At 45.0% G+C, this 23410-nt stretch overlaps 2 protein-coding genes across 2 annotated transcripts in view; both read right to left on the bottom strand.

Annotated features, from left to right (window-relative positions):
* The window catches only part of ano8b (anoctamin 8b), a 38477-nt gene that overhangs the window by 14376 nt on the left and 691 nt on the right, over positions 1–23410 (bottom strand). Inside the window, exons 2-3 of the mRNA XM_072699837.1 lie at positions 8493–8603; positions 7883–8015 (exon numbers count right to left, since the gene is read on the bottom strand). Of these exons, the coding sequence (XP_072555938.1) occupies positions 7883–8015; positions 8493–8603 (244 nt within the window). The remainder of the gene's footprint in view (positions 1–7882; positions 8016–8492; positions 8604–23410) is intronic.
* Positions 8787–11132, bottom strand: LOC140578504 (uncharacterized). Its single transcript, XM_072699838.1, has 2 exons — positions 9930–11132; positions 8787–9894 (listed from the first exon to the last, which is right to left on the bottom strand). Exons 1-2 carry the CDS (start codon positions 10714–10716, stop codon positions 9431–9433), a joined length of 1251 nt encoding a protein of 416 aa, XP_072555939.1. The 5' UTR covers positions 10717–11132; the 3' UTR covers positions 8787–9430.

The following is a 23410-nucleotide window of genomic DNA, read 5'->3' as shown; positions in this document are numbered from 1 at the left end:
TGCCAGAACTGGGGAAACATTAGCGAGCGGAATCTCCCTGTGCCATATGATTTATTAAAACTAATTAAAAGAAATGTCAAATGACAAAGTAAGCCAGTCAAACACATTTATAGAATACAGATGTAGGTTACAATTCAGCTACGGAATGACTGAATTCTAACCTTTTCCCTCCCGTTTCCATCAGCCTGCTTTGACTGATGTGTCTGTAATACTCTCTGCCATTTTGGCTTTTCAGCAATAATAATTAATTACACAGAGAGTGATTGATTGTATTCATGGGAATGTTGTTGACATTGGTCATCCACGTTCCTGGGCACATTATGGATTATCCGAATATAAAAGATAACTAATCTCAACTGAATGATTACTAAAAACATATCCACTCATTTGCCTTCAAAGCACTTATGCAGGTTATTTTTGTGTATCTGAAAAAGGCACCAGTTAAGGAACACGCTGGACGGGATGCCGGTCCGTCACGGGGCACAGGGCCGGGGACACCTGTGCCCCGGGATGCTGGTCCGTCACGGGGCACAGGGCCGGGGACTCCCCGGACGGGATGCCGGTCCGTCACGGGGCACAGGGCCGGGGACACCCCGGATGGGATGCCGGTCCGTCACGGGGCACACACTCACACACAACCTGCGGGTAGTTCAGAGACGCCAGGCAGCTCCTCCACATATCTTTGGACCTCAGGAAGATTCCCAGAATCCCCCAGAGGAGATCCGTGCAACACGAGGAGGAAACACAAGACCCCATGACCATGCCAACAAGAACCAAATATGTCCATCAGTATAAGTTGCGTACAAATTCAGGCTACGCTGTTTCTTAATTTTTCAGAAAGAAAAACATCTAATTTCTTTTTCATTTTTTGTAATTACATGAGAAACAGCCCAGATTTCTAAGGATCCCTTATCATGAACATCCAGAGTATTGTTTTACCATAAAACTGGAACAGTTTTATAATTGTTTAATATATTATGTCTGCCCATCCATCCATCTGTTCTGGGTCGTGGAAGTTCCTGGAACTTATCCCAGGCTGCACACTGGATGGTCTGCTTCACTGCATATACACATTCTCTAGGGGCAATTTAGAAGCATCAATGAGCCTAAGGGTGTGTCTTCACACGGAAACCAGATTACATAGAGGAAACCAGTCCAGCACTAGGGAAAACATACAGAGAGAGAGCAGAGGGCGATTTGCACCCCCCAGCAGGGCAGTGGGAGCCAATAACGCTGCCCAATGAGCCACAGCGCTTCATTTATAACTGCATAAATTCTTTCATTACACTGAGAGTAATTAAGGCAAAAAGCACTTATCTTATTGACTGGGGTATATAAGATATCATTGTGTACCACGTTTAAGACACCAGCATTTGTTTTAAATGGCTGGTTTGGGGACCAGCTGTACCTTCCCAGCAATGGGGGATGACTCCCCCCACCCATAATCATCATCCCTGATGGCAGCTGTGCAAAATATCTTATTACTGGAAAATGTCCACTCCCTGCTGGCACTCCTAGGAGGACACGAAAGGGGAGATCTCTCCCTAACCCGCTCAGTGCGAGTATCTCTCCCTAACCCGCCCAGTGCGAGTATCTCTCCCTAACTCGCCCAGTGCGAGAATCTCTCCCTAACCCGCCCAGTGCGAGTGCACAGCAGGAAACAAACCTCAGAGGCACATGTCTGGTAAATCTGACCTGCAAGCCCACCGAAATACGAACTCTTTCTCAGTCTCCCCCGCTAACATACTGCAGCGTGTCCAGGCTTCTCGCCTCGGACAGCCGGCCTTCTCTGCCCGGGTGCTGCCTCGCCTCAGACGACCCAGCTTCTCTGCCCGGGTTCCGCCTCGCCTCAGACGACCCAGCTTCTCTGCCTGGGTTCCGCCTCGCCTCAGACGGCCCAGCTTCTCCGCCCAGGTGCTGCCTCGCCTCGGACAGCAGGGCTTCTCCGCCCGGGTTCCGCCTTGCCTCAGACGACCCAGCTTCTCTGCCCGGGTGCTGCCTCGCCTCAGACGACCCAGCTTCTCTGCCCGGGTTCCGCCTCGCCTCAGACGGCCCAGCTTCTCCGCCCAGGTGCTGCCTCGCCTCGGACAACAGGGCTTCTCTGCCCAGGTTCCGCCTCACCTCAAACAGCCCCGCTTCTCCACCCAGGTGCCGCCTCGCCTCAAACAGCCCCGCTTCTCCGCCCGGGTGCCGCCTTGCCTCAAACGGCCCCACTTCTCCGCCCGGGTTCCGGCTGGCCTCCGACGACCCCGCTTGTCCGCCCGGGTGCCGCTCGCCTCAAACGGCCCCACTTCTCCGCCCGGGTTCCGGCCCACCTCAAATAGCCCCGCTTCTCCACCCGGGTGCCGCCTCGCCTCAAACGGCCCTGCTTCTCCGCCCAGGTGCCGGCTCGCCTCAAACAGCACCGCTTCTCCGCCCGGGTGCCGCCTTGCCTCAGACAGCCCGGCTTCAGAGCACAGAGCACTTTCCATCAGGGACACCCATTACCCAGCCTCAGGCATCCCAGCTGTCTGACTCATGAGTGACTCAGACGCCAGCTCAGTTAGGTACGGCAGCAGTAACATAAACCAGCATTAAAATTACAGAAATATTCACATAAAAGTCCCAAAAAGAAGAGATCAAAGTGATGAGAAAAAAAGCAGACATGCAACAAAACACAGTGCTGCTAAACACTAATGAACAGCATTCATATTTTTGTAGCAGCTGCTTTTATCCAAAGCTCGGCACATCTTTGTGAGGCCAGTGTCAGACACTCCTAGTGGCAGCTGGGGGTTAAGGGCCTTGATCAAGGACCCAAAGGTGAAATTACTCTGCCGACCCTGGGATTCAAATCAGCGACCTTCGAGTTGCAGGCACAGCCGGCCAGCCCACGGTCACCCAGCACATCCACAGCACCCCACTACAGGTCAGTTTGCCAGCTCTCAAGTCAGCAAGGCTACACAGCAATCAGGATTTTTTTTTTACGGTCAGGAAGAGCACCATTTAGGTCAAAAACATCCAACCTCCTCGCTCTCGCTCATTCATGGGAATGACAAATGGGACCTGTTACACAAAGCCAGGTTACTTGCTCAGCTGGATAAGTTGTTGGATTTAAGGAAGTCTGGGCTAAATAGTCTTTATCCTTGTTCACTTACATTTAGCCCAGACTACCTTAAATCTGACAATTAATCTGGCTAAGCAAGAAATACTGTTTCGTGAAACAGACCACTGTTCCATGCATGTCATTTGGAAAAGTACTTCACACGTCACATGCTGTATTATAAATTATAATGAGCCTCCCCTGGCCAGTCTGGTGATTAATGCAGTCCCACTTAAAGTGTTCTTTAATGCATTCTGTGTGAGGGACATTTCCATCTGTCTGACACCAGCTCAATCTATCTATTACGGAACAGAAAAAAAACCTCCGTCCCTGTAGTGGATGATTCTCCTACATGTGCATTTGCCAGAATATTCCATAATATTTCATATACTTTTCTGCAATATTGATGCTGCACACAGCACAATCTGGTAACGCGTATGTATGTATTTGTGTGTGTTTCAAATATTATTTCTCCAGCTACATGGCCGAATAGTTATGGGGAGAAGGTACATTACAGAATGTGTCAACATTTAAAAGACCCAGAAAACAGTTCAGTCAGCAGGAACCTGCCATCTAAATGTGTCTTGCTATCTAAATGTGAAGGGATCCTTCCCTGTTATAGCAGTGATTCATCATGCTCAGTGAGCTTTTAAGAACATCCTCCCGATATGTTCAAATCACATTACAGTACACTGCAGTACACATTTCTGCACATTTTTAACCTTCTGCAGTTAAAAAAAGGTACAAGGCAGGGAATAACCCAGGACGGGGTGCCAACCCATCGCAGGGCAGGAAATAACCCAGGACGGGGTACCAACCCATCGCAGGGCAGGGAATAACCCAGGACGGGGTACCAACCCATCGCAGGGCAGGAAATAACCCAGGACGGGGTACCAACCCATCGCAGGGCAGGGAATAACCCAGGACGGGGTGCCAACCCATCGCAGGGCAGGAAATAACCCAGGACGGGGTACCAACCCATCGCAGGGCAGGGAATAACCCAGGACGGGGTACCAACCCATCGCAGGGCAGGAAATAACCCAGGACGGGGTACCAACCCATCGCAGGGCAGGGAATAACCCAGGACGGGGTACCAACCCATCGCAGGGCAGGGAATAACCCAGGACGGGGTACCAACCCATCGCAGGGCAGGGAATAACCCAGGACGGGGTACCAACCCATCGCAGGGCAGGAAATAACCCAGGACGGGGTACCAACCCATCGCAGGGCAGGGAATAACCCAGGACGGGGTACCAACCCATCGCAGGGCAGGGAATAACCCAGGACGGGGTGTCAACGTATCACAGGGCAGGGAATAACCCAGGACGGGGTACCAACCCATCACAGGGCAGGGAATAACCCAGGACGGGGTACCAACCCATCGCAGGGCAGGGAATAACCCAGGACGGGGTACCAACCCATCGCAGGGCAGGGAATAACCCAGGACGGGGTACCAACCCATCGCAGGGCAGGGAATAACCCAGGACGGGGTGTCAACGTATCACAGGGCAGGGAATAACCCAGGACGGGGTACCAACCCATCACAGGGCAGGGAATAACCCAGGACGGGGTACCAACCCATCGCAGGGCAGGGAATAACCCAGGACGGGGTGTCAACGTATCACAGGGCACACTCACACACACCATTCACTCCTACAAACAATTTGGAAACTCCGATTCACCTCAGTTTTGGGACTGTGGGGGGACACTGGAGTACCTGAAGGTAACTGAACCAAATGACGACACAGGGAGAACATACAAACACCACACATGTAGCACCAGGGGGGAGACTCGAACCCTGGTTCCAAAGGTGTGAGACAATCATGTCAGCCACCATGCTGGAACCAACACAGCCAAATATTTTCTATTTACACATGCCTAAGTGGCTTGACTCTGAAATCCTTAGAAAATGCAGAAAGTGCCAGCAATATCTCTGTACATTTTCCACACACAAACCATAACACAATAAACAAACCAAAACACAATAAACAAACCAGAACACAATAAACAAACCAGAACACAATAAACATGTAAATTGGCCTGAATGACCCAAAAAATTCAGCTCCAGATTCTGCATCATAATAGTTCCGTATCAGACTGTAACACTGCATAGGTTAATAGCTTCAGTGTCTTGTTGTGAACATGGACAAATTTTTGAAGCTGAATGTTTTTGCCTGACCATTTCTAACCCCCATAAATTAAAAAAAATCAACTAGAATGACACAACTATACAGAATTACCTTCTGCAGCTGCAATGCAGTGCTTGTGCACTGAGCCATTTGTCCAGTCTTGTCTTTCTCTCTTTTCAGCAAATTAATTTCACTATAAAGCAACAATCATGCCCAACGGACACATTGATATAAGCCTGAGAGTGCAGCTGCACAACCTACTTCAGCACACATGGTTAAAATGCACTACAAATAATAGCTTCTCTGTAGTTGTTACTCATTTACATTTACTTAGCAGATGCTCATATCAAATGCAGTTGAGAATGCAGGGTCAGCCGTTCCCTGGAGTGACTGGGCTTTATACCACAGCCCAGCAGTGAGGTGACACTGCTGACCATGGGATCTGAAGCAGGGACCTTCTGGTTGCAGGCAAAGTCAAACACTCCCAGCAAAGACATGCAGTGAGGATGCACTGAAACTGAAAGCATGTACACTACCACAAAAAAAACAAGAAAACAAAACAAATACTGCCCAATCAGCAGCCTCCATTCATCTTCCAGGTCACCCCACACTCACGACTTTCCAGCTAGGTGCTAAAGTAAACAAAAACCTTTTTCATTTTATTTCACTTCTGCTGCATTGCCTCTGGTTTGCTAATTGCTCTTTCCCATTTCCCAGTGACTGTTCAATGACTGTTTGTGCCACGGTCAGTAATTCATTTTCGATGGACAGCGTTTTGTTCTCTCACTCTCTCTCTCTCTCTCTCTCTCTCTCCTCTTTCAATGAGCAAGGCCCCATCCGGAGCATGAGAAAGGCTGTGTAGAGACAAGGGTTCATACCAAAAGCCTTTTGCTTTCTTTGGATTAACCTACTATTTCACCTTGAACAGAAGCCCACCAGGGGGAGATGATCAGCAGGGGGGGGGGGGGGGGAAGTGCAGGACTTTGGTAAGCAGAAGCATGCTTCAGTAAAGGTCACAGATTCAGCAAGCTCTCGGCACCCAGGGCCAGCTAAAACACATGGGCTGTGCCAGCCAATGAAGTCACTGCTATACACATAACCACCCAATGGGGTGCCAGGGCTGTACTTAACAAAAGCCTTGGCCAATAAAAAACATGGCTATACGTTCAATGGTGCACAAACAATTAATATGAGACATAATGAAAAAGTGAAGCCTCTGTTATTTTTTATTTTTTTTTATATTAGCCTGAATGGAAAATGCATTTTCGACAGTTTCTTGCGTGAATTGCTTTGTATGGGGGAGGGATTATTGCGATTATTGAATTAAAAAAGTTGAGTGCAATTTGTCTGAGGTCATGGCCGCTGTTCAGCGTGTGTAATAGCTTTGCACTGCAGGCATTTCTGCTTACAAACTGTATTATGATACGTTTCCTCATATTCAAAGAGGCATTGCTGATTAAAACAAATCTCTTTGGGTAAAAAGTTATATCCCTGTTTGAACTCTAATGACAAAATAAAGTTGCAGTATCATCCTTCTATAACACAATTTCGGCCCCTTTCAGCAACTGGACATTGCATTTCACATTTTTCAGTTGTAATTGGAAATTATTCCTGCATATTGATTCAAATTGAGTAAAAATGTTTCAGGCGTAACAAATAAAATATCTATAGCTTATGTTGTAGCTGCGGTTTTCGACTAGCCAATCAGAAAATGACCTTGTTTCGTTTTTACTTCCTTGTGCTGCCTCAGAGGGATGTAATGTGTCACATTTCACCTCAGCACACAGAGAAGGACCTCCTGTTGTACGACACTTCATAGTCCAGCCTGCTGATTGTGGAGTATTGTGCTAAGTCAGCTGATTTCTGCCTGTCGCAGGTGCAGCTGAACTAACCTTAATGAACGGCTCAAGCAGCAGTGGTGAAATCCAGATTAGCAAATTGTGCCTGTTCATTTACATAATCATTCTTAATTAGTGTTCAGCAAATTATCAGCCGGTTCTTATCCTCCTCAGAGATTTTTTAAAACCTGTGCTTAAATAACTATACTTGCATATTCTGTTCACCCTACGACACACCAAACAATTTAAGTGACATTAATCACATTGTTGTATATGGTTTTATATTCTGAATGAGGTTTGGCCTTTTATGAGGATTGTAATTTATCATAATGCAAGTCAATCTTTGATATTATAGGAGTTTTAAATGCCACATCTTAATCATAGATATAAATATTTTGACGAGTCACTTCCCTGTTTATAGTGCGATTCTCCTAGCACACACCTGGAGTGCCTAAGACCAGACCTCATAGGTTAACAGAAACTTTACTACAACTTGTACAGCAAGGCCGAAATAAGACACGTTTCTACACCCTAACCCCAACCCAACAGTCTATAATTAAGTGCGGCTTTTTGTCCGTGGTTTCCTGCATGCTCTCTTACTATGTTGCCCATATGAATAACAGACACTCGCCAAAGCATTTTATTTATCTTACCCATCTATCATATGTGCCTATCTATGCAGGTCAGTATTAAAATGACTTCATATTAATAAAGCAGTAAAAAAACAAAAAAGCAATTCTCACGTTGCATTTAAATCGCTGCCTGTTGGGCATTTACATCTAGCCTCTAACTGTAGCATCTCTTGCACCATCGCAGGTCCAAACAATGTGACTCACTTTTCGTAGGTTGCAGTCACAAAAAAAGCGTAGACTCGCGTTTGTTTGTGATGCCGGATCTGGATGATGAGCTCTGGAATACCCAACCGGATGTGATTCAGTAACCATAGTAACGTATGGTCATCTATGGAATCTAAGGGATGAACATACAAAAGTAGCATTTAGTTAATACTGCATAAAAACAATGTTTCTGGCTGTGACAATATTTTTAAAAATCAAGCTTTACCACAACAGAAAAGGCTTCTGTCTGAAAGGATGTTTATATACCAAAAATTACAGAACTTGCACTAAAATAATCATAAATTTGTTTGAAAATATGAAATACACACAATAAATAGGACAATGATTCAAGTAGCATTTAGGTGAAACTATAGTGATATTTCAAGCATAAATGAACAAATATCAAAAGCATCATAGCTGGTGGCAGCTGACACAGGCCAGAGGCCAATGATGGCAAGACAGATCAATGAAAGGAGTGTGACACAAATCAGCACTACAGAGGATTCGGCCTGGAACGGGATGGTAGGAGTGGATGAAGAGACGGAGCAACAGAAGGCAGTAAGAAGTCAGAATCTGTCAGAGTCACAGAGGCACCTCCTGTTTGACACACCTGAAAAAGTCATGAGGACGTCACAGTTTTCTGTGGGCACTGTCTTCATCCAAGACTTGTGAGACATGATGTAGCGTCCCGCCTGTAGGAGCCGCTTTCCAAACAGCTTGTCTGAGAGACAGAAGGAGAGGAAGACAGGGAGAGAGAGTGAAATGGAGCCCCCATTCCAACCTGTTGCAGTGCAGTGGCTTGGGCAGTGTCTGGAGCCCCCATTCCAACCCGTTGCAGTGCAGTGGCTTGGGCAGTGTCTGGAGCCCCCATTCCAACCCGTTGCAGTGCAGTGGCTTGGGCGGTGTCTGGAGCCCCCATTCCAACCCGTTGCAGTGCAGTGGCTTGGGCAGTGTCTGGAGCCCCCATTCCAACCCGTTGCAGTGCAGTGGCTTGGGCAGTGTCTCTCTCCCGCGTGGTTCACCCTCCGTACTGGAAGTAGAGCCTATAGGCTCTTCGCTTACAGGCATCACGCTCCAAGTTTCCTGCGCATATTATCCTGATCAACTGACAAGCCAAAAACATTACGCTAATCTCATTATCCTGAGCAATGAACAGAGCCAATATGGCAAAGACTTTCAGTGGAACAGTAGCTGACATCAGTAAAATGAGACATAAACCAAGCAAGTAAAATAATGTGTTATCAAGTACAGATGCTCCTCTACTTACGAACTTTCAACTTACAAACTTTCAGACACACAAACCGTTTCCTGACCACAACATCAATTTTTTTTTCTACGTGCCAATTCCACCTAGTACGACTTCTGCCCGCTACTCCCGCCACGCAGCAGCGTAGCCTGCGTACTCCCAGCATCCTAGTTCTTAGTAGTTGCATATACCGTTAAAATGATGTTGAATAACGAATAACGAACATTTCAAGTTACGAACAGCCGTTTGGAATGTATCTCATTCGTAAGTAGAGGAGCGTCTGAAATAGCAAGTGATACTACTTATTTCAATGACAACCTCGCAGAAGACTCTCTGACCTGTGGCTGTGTGTCTGTATAAGACTCTCTGACCTGTGGCTGTATGTGTGTGTGTATAACACTCTCTGACCTGTAGCTGTGTGTGTGAGTGTATATAAGACTCTCTGACCTGTGGCTGTATGTGTGTATGTGTGTGTGTATATAAGACTCTTTGACCTGTGGCTGTGTGTGTGTATATGTGTGTGTATATAAGACTCTCTGACCTGTGGCTGTATGTGTATATGTGTGTGTGTATATAAGACTCTTTGACCTGTGGCTGTGTGTGTGTATATGTGTGTGTATATAAGACTCTCTGACCTGTGGCTGTATGTGTATATGTGTGTGTGTGTATATAAGACTCTTTGACCTGTGGCTGTGTGTGTGTATATGTGTGTGTATATAAGACTCTCTGGCCTGTAGCTGTGTGTGTGTGTATAAGACTCTCTGGCCTGTAGCTGTGTGTGTGTGTATAAGACTCTCTGACCTGTCGCTGTGTGTGTGTGTATATATATATAAGACTCTCTGACCTGTGGCTGTATGTGTGTATGTGTGTATGTGTGTGTATATAAGACTCTCTGACCTGTCGCTGTGTGTGTGTGTATAAGACTCTCTGACCTGTGGCTGTATGTGTATATGTGTGTGTATATAAGACTCTCTGCCCTGTAGCTGTGTGTGCGTGAGTGGGCGTATATAAGACTCTCTGACCTGTAGCTGTGTGTGTGAGTGAGTGTATATAAGACTCTCTGCCCTGTAGCTGTGTGTGTGAGTGAGTGTATATAAGACTCTCTGACCTGTAGCTGTCTGTGTGTGAGTGAGTGTATATAAGACTCTCTGCCCTGTAGCTGTGTGTGTGTGAGTGAGTGTATATAAGACTCTCTGCCCTGTAGCTGTGTGTGTGAGTGAGTGTATATAAGACTCTCTGACCTGTAGCTGTCTGTGTGTGAGTGAGTGTATATAAGACTCTCTGCCCTGTAGCTGTGTGTGTGAGTGAGTGTATATAAGACTCTCTGACCTGTAGCTGTCTGTGTGTGAGTGAGTGTATATAAGACTCTCTGCCCTGTAGCTGTGTGTGTGAGTGAGTGTATATAAGACTCTCTGACCTGTAGCTGTGTGTGTGAGTGAGTGTATATAAGACTCTCTGACCTGTAGCTGTTTGTGTGTGAGTGAGTATATATAAGACTCTCTGACCTGTAGCCGTGTGTGTGAGTGAGTGTATATAAGACTCTCTGACCTGTAGCTGTTTGTGTGTGAGTGAGTGTGGTACGGCACATTCTTTCAGGTCTTTCATAGCACAGCCAGTGCTTATTATAACATCCCACTGTGGTTCTTTATTAATAACATTAACACTGATCGCTTGCTAAGTAGTTTATGTATAACTATTCATTAGGCTACTCCATCATTGTCTTAAAGGGTAAAATAACAATCAGATTTTTTATACACATATACCAACACAACAGAGTAAATAATGCCTGATTATAAAGAGCATTTCAACTGCAAAATCAGCGTTGTAATTTTCAAGAACTGACTACCTTTTCCCTTCAAGCTCTCCTTTAATAATTATTACATAGTAAATTACTATATTGGGGATTTCACCAAACCTAATTCAGAATTTCTGTTCACAGTGAAATTGCAAAAGTCACCATTATTATGGGAAATAACCAAGTTCTTTCTGACTTCGATAATCCTACAAACCCCAAAAAGCTCACTGCAGCATTAATGCAGCCATGCAGAAGCAGAAAATGGACCTTCTACCTGGGGCTGTCAAAGGCACCCCCCCCCCCCGCCCCGCCCCCATTAATCCACATCGGCTCTTCTGAGAGGAGATTATCCACAGCATTTCTGTGAACTATTTAACCCATTTATAGAGGCTGTTGACATTTGTGTCTCGGAGACCTAACAGCGGCTGGCTAAACAACCAACAGAGCCAATTCGACAGGTGGGCACCGTGAGACAGTCACTTATCGGCAATGGCGGTGACAGCTTCCGGCAAAGGGGACGCCTGCAGACCGGCTCTCTGTCCTGCTCAAAGACCCTATTGTCCCACACATGCAGACATGACAAAGGACTGCAGGAAAGGTTTGTATTACGCTAAGCGCATGGTTTGAGCTCACATTTCGGGAACGCCTCCCTCTCCAGCCAACACGGATCGTGCCTTAATCCGCCATGAGGTTTGCACAGACAGGCGTTTGCCAGATCTACCACGGCCACTTCATGTAAGGACCTAAACCACACATGTCCTGCTGGAGCACCATGCAGGAGGAGAAAAGGCTTCGGTGGGAAATTCTAAATATACGAACCATGTTAACACATGCATTACATTCACAAACGACAAAAAAGGAATCTGGCCTGCATACTTAGTATGTTCTTTATGGCGACAACATTCATATGAAGTTTCATGGGCGTCAACCAACATACATGTGTGAGACTGAGTTCCGTGATGCCTGGAGGTCTCCCACCCACCGAGGATTTCAAGCTCGAGCCTGACATTCATAAACGGTGTCCCTGTGGGATAATTATAACGTCTACATATCTACCATAACAGACCGCGTTAGGAAACTGCACATCAACATACACATCCCACTTCTGCCTGCAATCCCCATTGCGTTTGCTTTCCAGAAGGTAACTGCATGCACAATGCACTACAATGCGGCGGCCTACTCCGCATGCCGTCGTGCTGCATGCTCGGCGCGCAAACATCTCTTCCCACCCAGAATTCGTCACAAATGCCTGCTGAGGATGCAGGGCCTCTCGCATTCTGTTCACATCCACTCCCATGTACACAGGAAAAAAACAATGCGAAAAGGCTGCGTTCATTATTCTCAACCCACATGCATGAAAAGCACAGACATTCCCAAAGCCAGGCCCGCCCTCCCCATCCCTCCCAACACTAACCCTCATTATCATTTCCTGCCAATAGCCTCTTCTCCCCCCCCCACCCTTCCCAGCAGGCCAAACACAGACACCCGCACACCCCCCTCATCCCATATCCGCTCCTCTTCCTCGGCAGCTGGGCTACGGACCTGTCCGTGGATAGAGAATCCTTTCTTGCAGGCGAGCCTGGCACTGCTGCCTCTCTCTCTCTCCCTCTATCTCTCCCTCTCTCTCTCTCTCGCTCTCTCTCACTGTGTGCTTCTGCTGGACCCCTTTGGGTGCCGCCTGTGCCAATGTCTAGTGGGCAGGGAAGCCTACAGTTATGCGGTGGCACTGAGCTTCCTGCCGTAGGGTCCCAGGAAAGCGTCACGCTGACCCAGCTGCTGCTGATCCTCTGCATCCACAAGTCAGCACCACCAAGTTAATAACCAGCTCGAATATGAATAAACATCTCATCAAAATCACCGCCAGTACTAATATCTTACTTAAAGGTAACACGCTTTACACTGAAGTGGAAAAGAGGATAACAACTAAGCTCACTTAATTGTAGGTTATTAGACAAAAATGGCATAATTTTATAATTAATAATTACACTATTTGCATAATTACATAAAATTCTGTCCAAGCTGTTTTTCTTGTTATAGAAAAAGGAACCAAATTTTGTCCAGCCGTGTTTACACAAGCAGCTTCAAAATATTCGATGGCTAACCAAAGTGAAACCTGAACAATAACTGCTATTCATTTGTGCGACTGCAATCAAATTAATGTTGTCACACGCTGATGAATTATCAGAAACTATCCGCAAAATTAAAAAGGGGGAACAATAGCTACCCCACAGTGGCAGCAAAGCCACCAAAGCAGGGGAACAATTATCAGGGATGGGTGTGTGGAGAGAATGAAGCTGTTAACATGAACGCCGAGCTGCTGTGGTGCTGCACACTGGACAGACCAGCGCATGAAATGCAGCAATAACGTTACAACATCTCACATCACAGCCTGGTCAAACTGGCATTTCACATCACAGCCTGGTCAAACTGGCATTTCACATCACAGCCTGGTCAAACTGGCATTTCACATCACAGCCTGGTCAAACTGGCATCTCACATCACAGCCTGGTCAAACTTGCATCTCACGTCACAGCCTGGTCAAACTGGCATCTCACATCACAGCCTGGTCAAACTGGCATCTCACATCACAGCCTGGTCAAACTGGCATCTCACGTCACAGCCTGGTCAAACTGGCATCTCACGTCACAGCCTGGTCAAACTGGCATCTCACGTCACAGCCTGGTCAAACTGGCATCTCACATCACAGCCTGGTCAAACTGGCATTTCACGTCACAGCCTGGTCAAACTGGCATCTCACATCACAGCCTGGTCAAACTGGCATTTCACATCACAGCCTGGTCAAACTGGCATCTCACATCACAGGACACATTCAAGAGATCAAGACTTTTATGCTCATTTGATGATTTCAACCACAGACAGGGTAAACGGAACTACTCAAATTTTACAATCACATTATGTGACACAAATAATTGCATTAGAAATATAGAATGTGGACATCTAACATTGCTTAAATAAAGAGGCCCTCAATAATGATGAAAATTAAAGAAAAGGAATAGTTAATTTTACGGTAAACAAACATCCCTACTGCCATGTGTCTGGCTGTAACACACAGAACTGTAGCAGCACATGCACATATCTAGGTCAACCCTTTGTGGGACGGAAGAAAGGAGGAGTAGAGATGTGGAAAATGGTACATTCGCACGCACACTAGGCCAGGCGGCAAAGTGCTGGCAGGCCTGTTTACGAGTGTGGAGAAAAACCAGCAGCCCGGTCCGGAGCATGATGGTGTCGAAGCTGCTCCATCTGAGGATTGGCGTAAATTTACTGAAACTTCAGATTGCGTGCAAAGTCAGCACAGTTCATATCCGCCTTCATAAAGCTACGATAAGAAAGTTCCAGCTGACACACACCAATGCGGTGACACGCCCATCCGGCAGACAGGGACAGCCCCCCCCGAATGGACGGGGGACAGGAGGACACGTCTGACTCATTTATGCTGCTAAATGTACGTGGAAACAACATGATTCATTTTCTGCTACATAGCTGTCTCGAGTTTAGCAGCTACTGATGCCCTATGAATCGAAAAGACAAATATTTAAAGTTTTTTTCATTGATATACATTATGTCCTAATGCAATATTTTCCAGTTTTCCAGGCATCTGAAATGATACTGTGATGTGGGAGTTTAGATATTCACACTGATCTATTTTATTGGTGTGTACTAATCTAATATGTTGTACAGCTTCTACCTTGACCTTTACTTGTACGTAATCAAGCGCTCAGCACATGTTGTGTATCCGGCCTGTCGGTCCACATTTACAGTAAGTGCTTTAATGGAATCACAGGAATCACAGCACAGGTCAGGAATATTCGATGACAGCCGTGTGGCTTCAAGGCACCATAACATGTGACCAGAGCTGGTCCTGGCTGTTCTGGTGCCCTAGGTGCAGAAATGGCGCGCCTATAGGCCGGGCCCACACTGTGTGTGACACGGCCACACATCTGGCCGCTGTGAAGTGAAATGTTTACACTTATCTTTCATCCAAGGCTTGGTCAGCCAGTCCCTGGAGCAGCTGGGGTTGAGGGTCTTGCTCAAAGACCCAACTGTAAACTCACCCTGCCAACTATAAGATTGACACTGGCACCCTCCTCACACTGGCGCCCTCCTCACACTGGCGCCCTCCTCACACTGGCGCCCCCCTGACACTGGTGCCCTCCTCACACTGGCGCCCTCCTCACACTGGCGCCCCCCTGACACTGGCGCCCTCCTCACACTGGCGCCCTCCTCACACTGGCGCCCCCCTGACACTGGCGCCCTCCTCACACTGGCGCCCTCCTCACACTGGCGCCCTCCTCACACTGGCGCCCCCCTGACACTGGTGCCCTCCTCACACTGGCGCCCTCCTCACACTGGCGCCCCCCTGACACTGGCGCCCTCCTCACACTGGTGCCCTCCTCACACTGGCGCCCCCCTGACACTGGCGCCCTCCTCACACTGGCGCCCCCCTGACACTGGCGCCCCCCTCACACTGGCACCCCCCTAACACTGGTGCCCTCCTCACACTGGCGCCCCCCTAACACTGGCGCCCTCCTCACACTGGCGCCCCCCTGACACTGGCGCCCCCCTGACACTGGCGCCCCCCTAACACTGGTGCCCTCCTCACACTGGCGCCCCCCTGACACTGGCGCCCTCCTCACACTGGCGCCCTCCTGATCACGAGCACTGCATCCTGCATCCGCTGAGCCACGCTCCGCCCCTGATCTGCATGGCCTCCCAAGTCCTCCCTGAAGGTACACACAAGTTTGTCCTCATTTCTCCCGAGGCGGGGTATGTTTACTCAACAAGCAGAGACAGGGGAAGAGGGGAGAGGCCTCCCTCCCACACCACTGCGGAGATGGGAGTTTAACCGGCCAGATCCTCGACTACAGGAGGCATGCGCCATGAACCACCCCCCCCCCCCCCCCACCTCTGACTGCCTTTGACGGCTGCTGGCTGCCGGAGGACTGCAGGCCAGATCAATGCTGCTTGTAGGAAGAGATCATTGGACATAAAGTGCCCCATCTTTGTGCTTTCTGACGATCAGGGGAAGTGGTTGACGATGGTGCTGATTACAGGCCTGAGCTGAAGGGAATGCCAGCGAACACCTGAGTGCTGATGGCTTCTGCGAAGCGACTTTAATCCAGTGGTTAAGTGGCTGCAGGAGCAGACAAACACCATGATGTGTACAAAAACGCCGCAATATTAAACATTAAAATAGCCAAGCTTACCTTGTTTATTTAGTTTACAGGTTTACAGAAGGAGAGGTTGTGAGACATTGGTCACAAAAGGAAACCTGACACTCACTTTCTTAGATTAAGCCAAACTACACATTATGATTCACCAATAAACCCCGTCGCTATACTTAAAATGCTCAGCCTGAGATATTACAAAACTAATGTCAGAAACATTAACATGTCAGTTTACAGTATTTAAATGAGAAATGTTCACCAAAGGCTATTCTGTGTCAGAAGGTCACTCCGGATAAAAGACACCTTAGCAAAATCAAAGTTTTTTCTTAAAATGGAAGCTGATAATCTTGGCGACAGAAGTTTGAAAAAGTCCTATGTGAAGTTCAGTCGCTGAGGAGATCCAGTAATTACTGGCCTATTCTGGCAAATAAACAAACCAAATTACATCAGTCACACAAGGTCAAACCCCACCCTGACCAGGACAAACAGCTTGAAGGGCCCTGGGGTGGGTGGATGGATGGATGGATGGACGGACACCAGACAAGGTCAGATTAACCAATTTATCTTTTTACACAATGATACACACAAAACCTCATGCCAAACTGGCTCTCTTTTAATAGAGTTAGGGCAGGATGAAAAAATATACCAGTGTGCCTTACAAGGACAAAAAAAATGATAATCACTCTACGCTGGTGCAATCTGAGAAGTAGGGCTGCAACTAATGATTATTTTGAAAATCAATTAATCTGTCGATTACTTTTTCGATTAATCGATTAATGGGGGTGAGGGGGGGCAAAAACCAATTTGATTTCCAGCAATTTTTAATAACCCAGTCTGACTTTGTACAAAGGTTGTTTCCAGCAACTCACATAAAAAACAAATGTATGCTACATTAAGAGTATATATACCTGTATATATAAATTTGTAGCAGCTGAATCAATGTAATGAAATACACAAAATCTTGTTTTATGAAGTGCAACCAGCATGGTGCTTTAGATAATGTATTCAGTTTTTTAATGTAAAAGCACAGACTACCGCTGCTGCTACTAAGAATGTTATTAAATAATTGTCTAATGTTATTTAATGTTGATACACATATGTGACAGGGGGAGAGAGCACGCAATCGAGTGTGTCTGCATTTATTACGGACAAACAAAGTAAACATTTATTGAGGAGAAAAAGCCTTTTCCGCATTTTACGCTAAAAATGCGCCGACTTGCACTCTCGTGAAACGCCATAGACTTTAGTGATTGAGCGACGCAAATAAGACGATTGGTGACGAAAAACCCATTAACTGCAGGCGGCAAATTTCGGTTTAAAACGTGTCCGGTTGTTTCAGCATAATACAGTGATGCTGTACATAAGATAAAAAACATAAGGCTATTGAATTTGTTTAATAAAAGGACAAGATATAAATCTGTTCTATAGGAAAGGTAGCCTTAAATTACTTCTGTTGTGATCTTGCGCTATATGTAAAATAAAATTAAATAAAACTAACTTGGGGCGCCCCCCTAATAGAATGGTAGGGTAAACACGTTGTAGTATATGTAGCCACATTTGTAGCCACATTTGTAGCCACATAATAGCTGATTGTGTTGACAACCACGACTTCCCCTGCGTTCATTTAAACACAAGTTTGTGTGTGAAGGGACGGGGCGGGTAACGCGGCCGGCAGTAACGCCATTGCATGTTGCACTTGAAGTTATTAGTTATCTAATCCGACAGTAAACGACTCATTGAAATAAAATCCCGAGTCCATGACAAGAACGAGTACAAATACGGCTGATTCAAAGACAAGATCGAGACCTTCAAAAACTGGTCTTACTACAACATTTGATATTACTATAAATTTCTATCATGCAGAAATGAAGCAGTGGTGTAGTGGTAACAAGAAATTTCAGGTAGGTAAACTGTATGTACAGCAGTAAAAACGGTGGGTAACTATATTTATATCCTTGACATTAGTGATCTCAAAAAAGGTGAGTAAACGCTGTTTTGTAAATTTAAAAGGTGCGTAAATGGCGTTTATGTGCATTTACCCTCCACTACACCACTGAATGAAGGATTTGCGTTATGTAAACTGAATAATTGCATAAAATAATCCAAAAACTCCACAACGTCACATAATACATCAGTGTCTCTCCGACCTAATTTCAGCTAATTATCGTCAAATTCTGGCAGAATTAAAACAAGACTCTGTTGCGTCCGCCTCCGCCATTTTTTAAACGTTTTTTTTCCAGTTCTCCCAGAATTCATCACGTAAGCTACTCAAGGCACGCCATTGGTTCTCGTCACCTTTTTCTTTTATGGCGGTTGGCATCCAGCTTAATGGTACTTTACTGCCACCGCGGCTTTGGTTAGCTTACTGCTCCCAAATTAGGAGGTAGCCACTGTACTTAGGTGTATAATAACGTAGACCCAACTAATCGATTATTAAATTAGTTGGCAACTATTTTAATAATCGATTTTAATCGATTAAATCGATTAGTTGTTGCAGCCCTACATGAAAGCCAGCTTTGGCTGCTTTGAACCAGCAGTACTAAGAATATTTTCTGCTATCTTGCTTCAGAGCTGAAAAATTCTTTAAAGGGACTGGATCCAAGCAATGATAAACACACAAGTAGCAATGACATCATTGACTCTGTAGGTTTTAAATTTCCTTTGAGTGAATGGACTTGAATACAGACACATGTAGTTCAAATGGAACATTTATCAATATTAAGGCTGACAGCAATCCTTTCAAGTCATGGAAAATATCTAATATCGCTGATAAATGGTAAATGTAACTGGTTTCAGAACTAGAATCTGACAAAGACTGAGAAAACATTGCAGGTACAAATCCACAGAAGGGAACTGCTATTGTACCTGCTATTGTACCTGCTATTGTACCTGCTATTGTACCTGCTATTGTACCTGCATGTACTTTCCATTTATGTCAATTATTTTAAATGGAGTTTTGTCATCTGTTGCAAGAATGCAATAGAAATTATGCCGGACAAATGAAATACCATGCAAATCAACAATAACAAGCTGTATTAAATAAACTGGCTTTCTGGAGCATTTTCATTTTAGACATTCATGACAATCTTAAATAAGTACACAGGCCATACTTGTGGAAACATTAAGAGGGTTGTTATACAAGCAGTTTTTTGACTTACAGCAATTCACACTTACATCCATTTTCACACTTGCATGACTGACTTTTCACACTTCATATCACCAAGGAGCTCCATCAGAGTATCACCCACCAAACGGTGTCTGAGCAGCTCTGCTGGTACCTTCAGACAGGACCTGTCCTGCTTTACCCAAAAGCAAGTCTCCATAATAATGTATATTCTTCTCATGTAAAATATATAAATATAGAACAATAACAAAAATATTTTAAAACTAAGATTGTTAGCATCCCCAACCTCACCTGAAGCTCCTAATTAGTATTTTTGCTGAATAGTTTGAGAAAATAAAATTGAAGTTAAACTACGTTATAATATTAATTTTTTATTGCATTGATTTATCTTAATTTCAGTTAAGAAAACCTACCTTGTAATGGAACAACCAGAATAACTTAATAACCTTCTCCAATCAAACAATTACAATTTCTATCAAGCCACAACATCTAAATATCAGTTTACACATTCATTGTCCAACCTCTGCAGGCGGTGCATAGCACAAAACTATCTGCAGAGCATTCTTGAGGGATGCAGACTGTTTCACATACGGAAGCCCCACTAATTGCCTTGCTGGGTGGCCACCATGCACTGCTTTGCACTGCTTTGCACTCTATGTCTATGTATGCAGCACACATGCACCACTCATCCACCCAGCCGTAAACCAGGAACCTGAAATACATCTTCCAGCTTACTGATACACACAGACATTCTAAGCAGAACAATGAAGCCCTTTCAGTACGACACATGCAATATGCTTCCTAGCCCCGGGCTCACTGATGTGACTATCGCAGTGATGATGGTGACTTTACCCCTGGCTATATTCCAGCCGTCCATCTGCAATATCCTCTTATCAAAAGAGACATACACACGCACAGCACATAGACACTTGCACGTACATACACTTGTACGACAGTGCGAGCATAGTTCCACATCAGCAGTTTACTTGAACTGTATTTTAAGCAATTTTCAACCTGAAACACTGGCATGAGACCTCAGCCATCATATATGTGCTTTAGTATTTTTCAGGTGATAAAAACTGCTGCAAAGTGATCATATTTACATTATATGTTTCCAAAAATGAATTAAATTAGCTTAAAATTTTTAAAACTACTTCACACTGCATAATACACTGCATTGTATGTCAAAAACAGACTGGAAACAGCCAGTACACTGGAAATATTTTCCAGGCTTTCTGGCCGGACACACACAGTCCGTGAAAGGATCTCTCTTTGCGTAGCTACTGAATATGACATGCTTCACTCAGGCCAAAAACCTGTGAATAATCATTTCAAAAGATTACACTGTTATAACATTATACAATAGCAAAGTACGTTTTTTATGCTGTTGAACAGAAGAGAATTTGACGACTCTGGTTTATTTTGTGCGTTGACACAAGACAAAATGTTCTTTGATTGAAACAAAAAGACAGTTTTTAGAAGTTTAACAGATAAACATGTTATAGCCAAAGCAGACTATTTCACCACTTCAATCACATATGAACCAGTGCATCGTGTAACAGTCATGTTATGCTAAGCCACCATTTATCCCCCAAACTCCTGAATTTATCTATCTATCTTATTCCAAAGATTCAACATATCTACACGGCTCTGGCCATTAGGTTTTACTTGGGTAAAATGACACACAGACACAGTCAGATTCCTTACAGACTTAAGCCCCCCCCCCCAATACACACAGGTTTTCAGAGCATACTAAGCTTTTTTTAAATGGTGCATCCAATCCTAATATGGAAGTAGTGGCGTTGCAGGTATTACCCCTGCACAATGAACGATATCTGCCCATGCATCTGATGGAGAAGTTAAATAGCAATTTTAACAGATGCCAAGAAAACCTGTGCAACTAGCATGAAGGTCACCCTGCAGTGAGTAATATCTGAGATCACTGCAGAAATTAGCAGCTCAGCTTTATGCTGAAAGTGGATCCAGGGGAGAGTACAGACAGCAATACGATGATGTCACTCCTTTGAGGATTGTCTCTCTAGTGTTATAGCAAACTAATCATCCCCATTCATTGTTAGACACACGCAAGAAGACATCCAAATATCTCTGTACCCCTAATCCTTCTCTGCATGGATGTATGCATTTCAAAGCGGCAGGAGTGGTTCAGTCATTACCAGTCAGCTCTGCAGCAAATGAAGATTGTATCTAATATTAAATCAAACCAAATATTCATAATAAATTTAAGGTGTTTTGTTAAATATAGCATTAATATTACACAAACAGCTAACCCCACAAATATGTCTTAGTGTTTTGTTTTGTTTTTTTTTGGGGGGGGGGGGGAGCAGTTACACTGGATTTCTATTAAGTTTTAAGGTAACATGCAAATCAAATGGACAAACAAAAAAAGGTGCAGCAGTGCAAGACGGATAACGTCAAAAACGCGGAACAACGGCCAAAGTTATGAGTTTTAACTATTTTTAAATATATGTTATCCTATAATGAAACATTCATATCTTTAAGAAAGGGGAAGCATGGCTAGCTATAAAACACTCACATAATTTTATCGGATTCGTTGCATTGAAAAAATTATTTAGAAACAATGCTTGGTATATACTTACGTTGAACTCCACTCATTGTTAAACTATGATAGTTTATTTTCATGAACACCACCTAACTATGTGAATGCACGATCAAATTCTGACATGCGAATTCCACAACAGCAGACATGCAAGGCAGAAATTCAAGTTAATGTGTAAACAGTCTCGGTTTATGCCCAGGACCTCAGAAAGAACGAGCAAACGTAACACCCAGTTCGGATATAATCCTGCACCGGCTACTGTAAACACAAAGCAAAATAACACAAGACAGGAAATACAGGCAAAACATTTTCAAGGAAATTCCTCAGAAAGCTTCGCATCCCACCTTTTAATAACTCCTGCATCCATCCAATATACGAATTATAAAAATTGCTGCAGTGGCCACGGATGCAGCAACGATTAAGCACGTGTGTTACAACAAGCAGCAGTTTTCATAAACGAATTTCCCTATTTCAAGCAGACACGCATCTTCCTTTTGGTAGAAAAAGATGTCGGCAAAGCATTTCTATGTAGCCAATATATATTCATTCACTATGGTCAATGGCACTGCAAGACCAGTGCATCAAAGAAAGGGAAACAGGCCAGCTCTCAAAATGTGTCAGTAAAGGCTTACGAGGTGGACCCGCTTGTAACATTTACCCATAAAATGCGCTCATATTCGTACACATAACTGTTTGGTTTCGCGGCAGCCTCTACAACCACCACCACTGCCACAAACAACCACGGAAGCGGTTCTATCAAATAGTTATAAGTTCAAAGAACTTTTCTCTATATATATGTATACATATATAATATATTTCTAATCCGTTACAGTGAGATCACACTAAATAAGAATAATTTTAATGATCATCATCTAAACATATAGACACGCAATAACAGAAAGAAGTGCGTAATATCTGACATTGCATTTACATTGTCATGATCTTTATATGACCGATCTGACGTAAGATCGCCACTGATCGCAGTGCCGTCTGTGTGCGCCGTGAATCAGACAGCTTTGCTCAGGCACAGCTACATAAGGTCCCTCAGACAGAGTATGGCCGTGCTACACCGCATCATCCTGCAGCACAACTGGAGCGCGAGCGGCGGCCGCGGACTCACGCGCCACCGCCGCAATGTGTGCTCCGCTTCTCCGCCGCTTTCAGCCCCGAACAGCCAGCCGACATGGCCGTTTAACCCTAAGCAAGCCTGTACTAACGTGACAAACGGCATCAAACGTGTGAAAGGCCAAATCCTGGAGAATATGGTGGCAGAGACAAAACACTATTAATATTTCATCTAAACGGGAACTATATGGAACATTTGCAAAATCGCGGATTTGCAGGCATTGTTATTTTCGTCATTTCAGTCTGATCAAAAACTATCAAACCTATATAAAACCTCAAGGTGAGGAGTTACGGCCAAAACAAAGCCAATTTTAACCTTTCTTCCCACAGTATTACTTTACAAAGTTAATGTTGTTAGAAACTACGAGAATAACGGGATGTTTCAGTTCGGCATAGGACGTAACCCCGAGGGCGAGCGAAGTCTGAGCGCATCTTACCAGCAAAAATGAGGAAAACTGGAAATGTGCCGTG

This window comes from Paramormyrops kingsleyae, chromosome 15, assembly GCF_048594095.1.
Source record: "Paramormyrops kingsleyae isolate MSU_618 chromosome 15, PKINGS_0.4, whole genome shotgun sequence".
Taxonomy (NCBI): domain Eukaryota; kingdom Metazoa; phylum Chordata; class Actinopteri; order Osteoglossiformes; family Mormyridae; genus Paramormyrops; species Paramormyrops kingsleyae.
Note: the sequence above shows the minus strand (reverse complement) of the source record. Positions and strands in the feature narration are given on the sequence as shown.

Excerpts from the sequence above, each read along its gene's own strand:
- LOC140578504 (XM_072699838.1), bottom strand. The coding sequence starts at position 10,716 with ATGTGCCGTACCACACTCACTCACACACAAACAGCTACAGGTCAGAGA. Across the intron at positions 9,895-9,929 it reads ACACACACACACAGCGACAG|GCCAGAGAGTCTTATACACA; the intron begins GTCAGAGAGTCT and ends ACACAGCTACAG.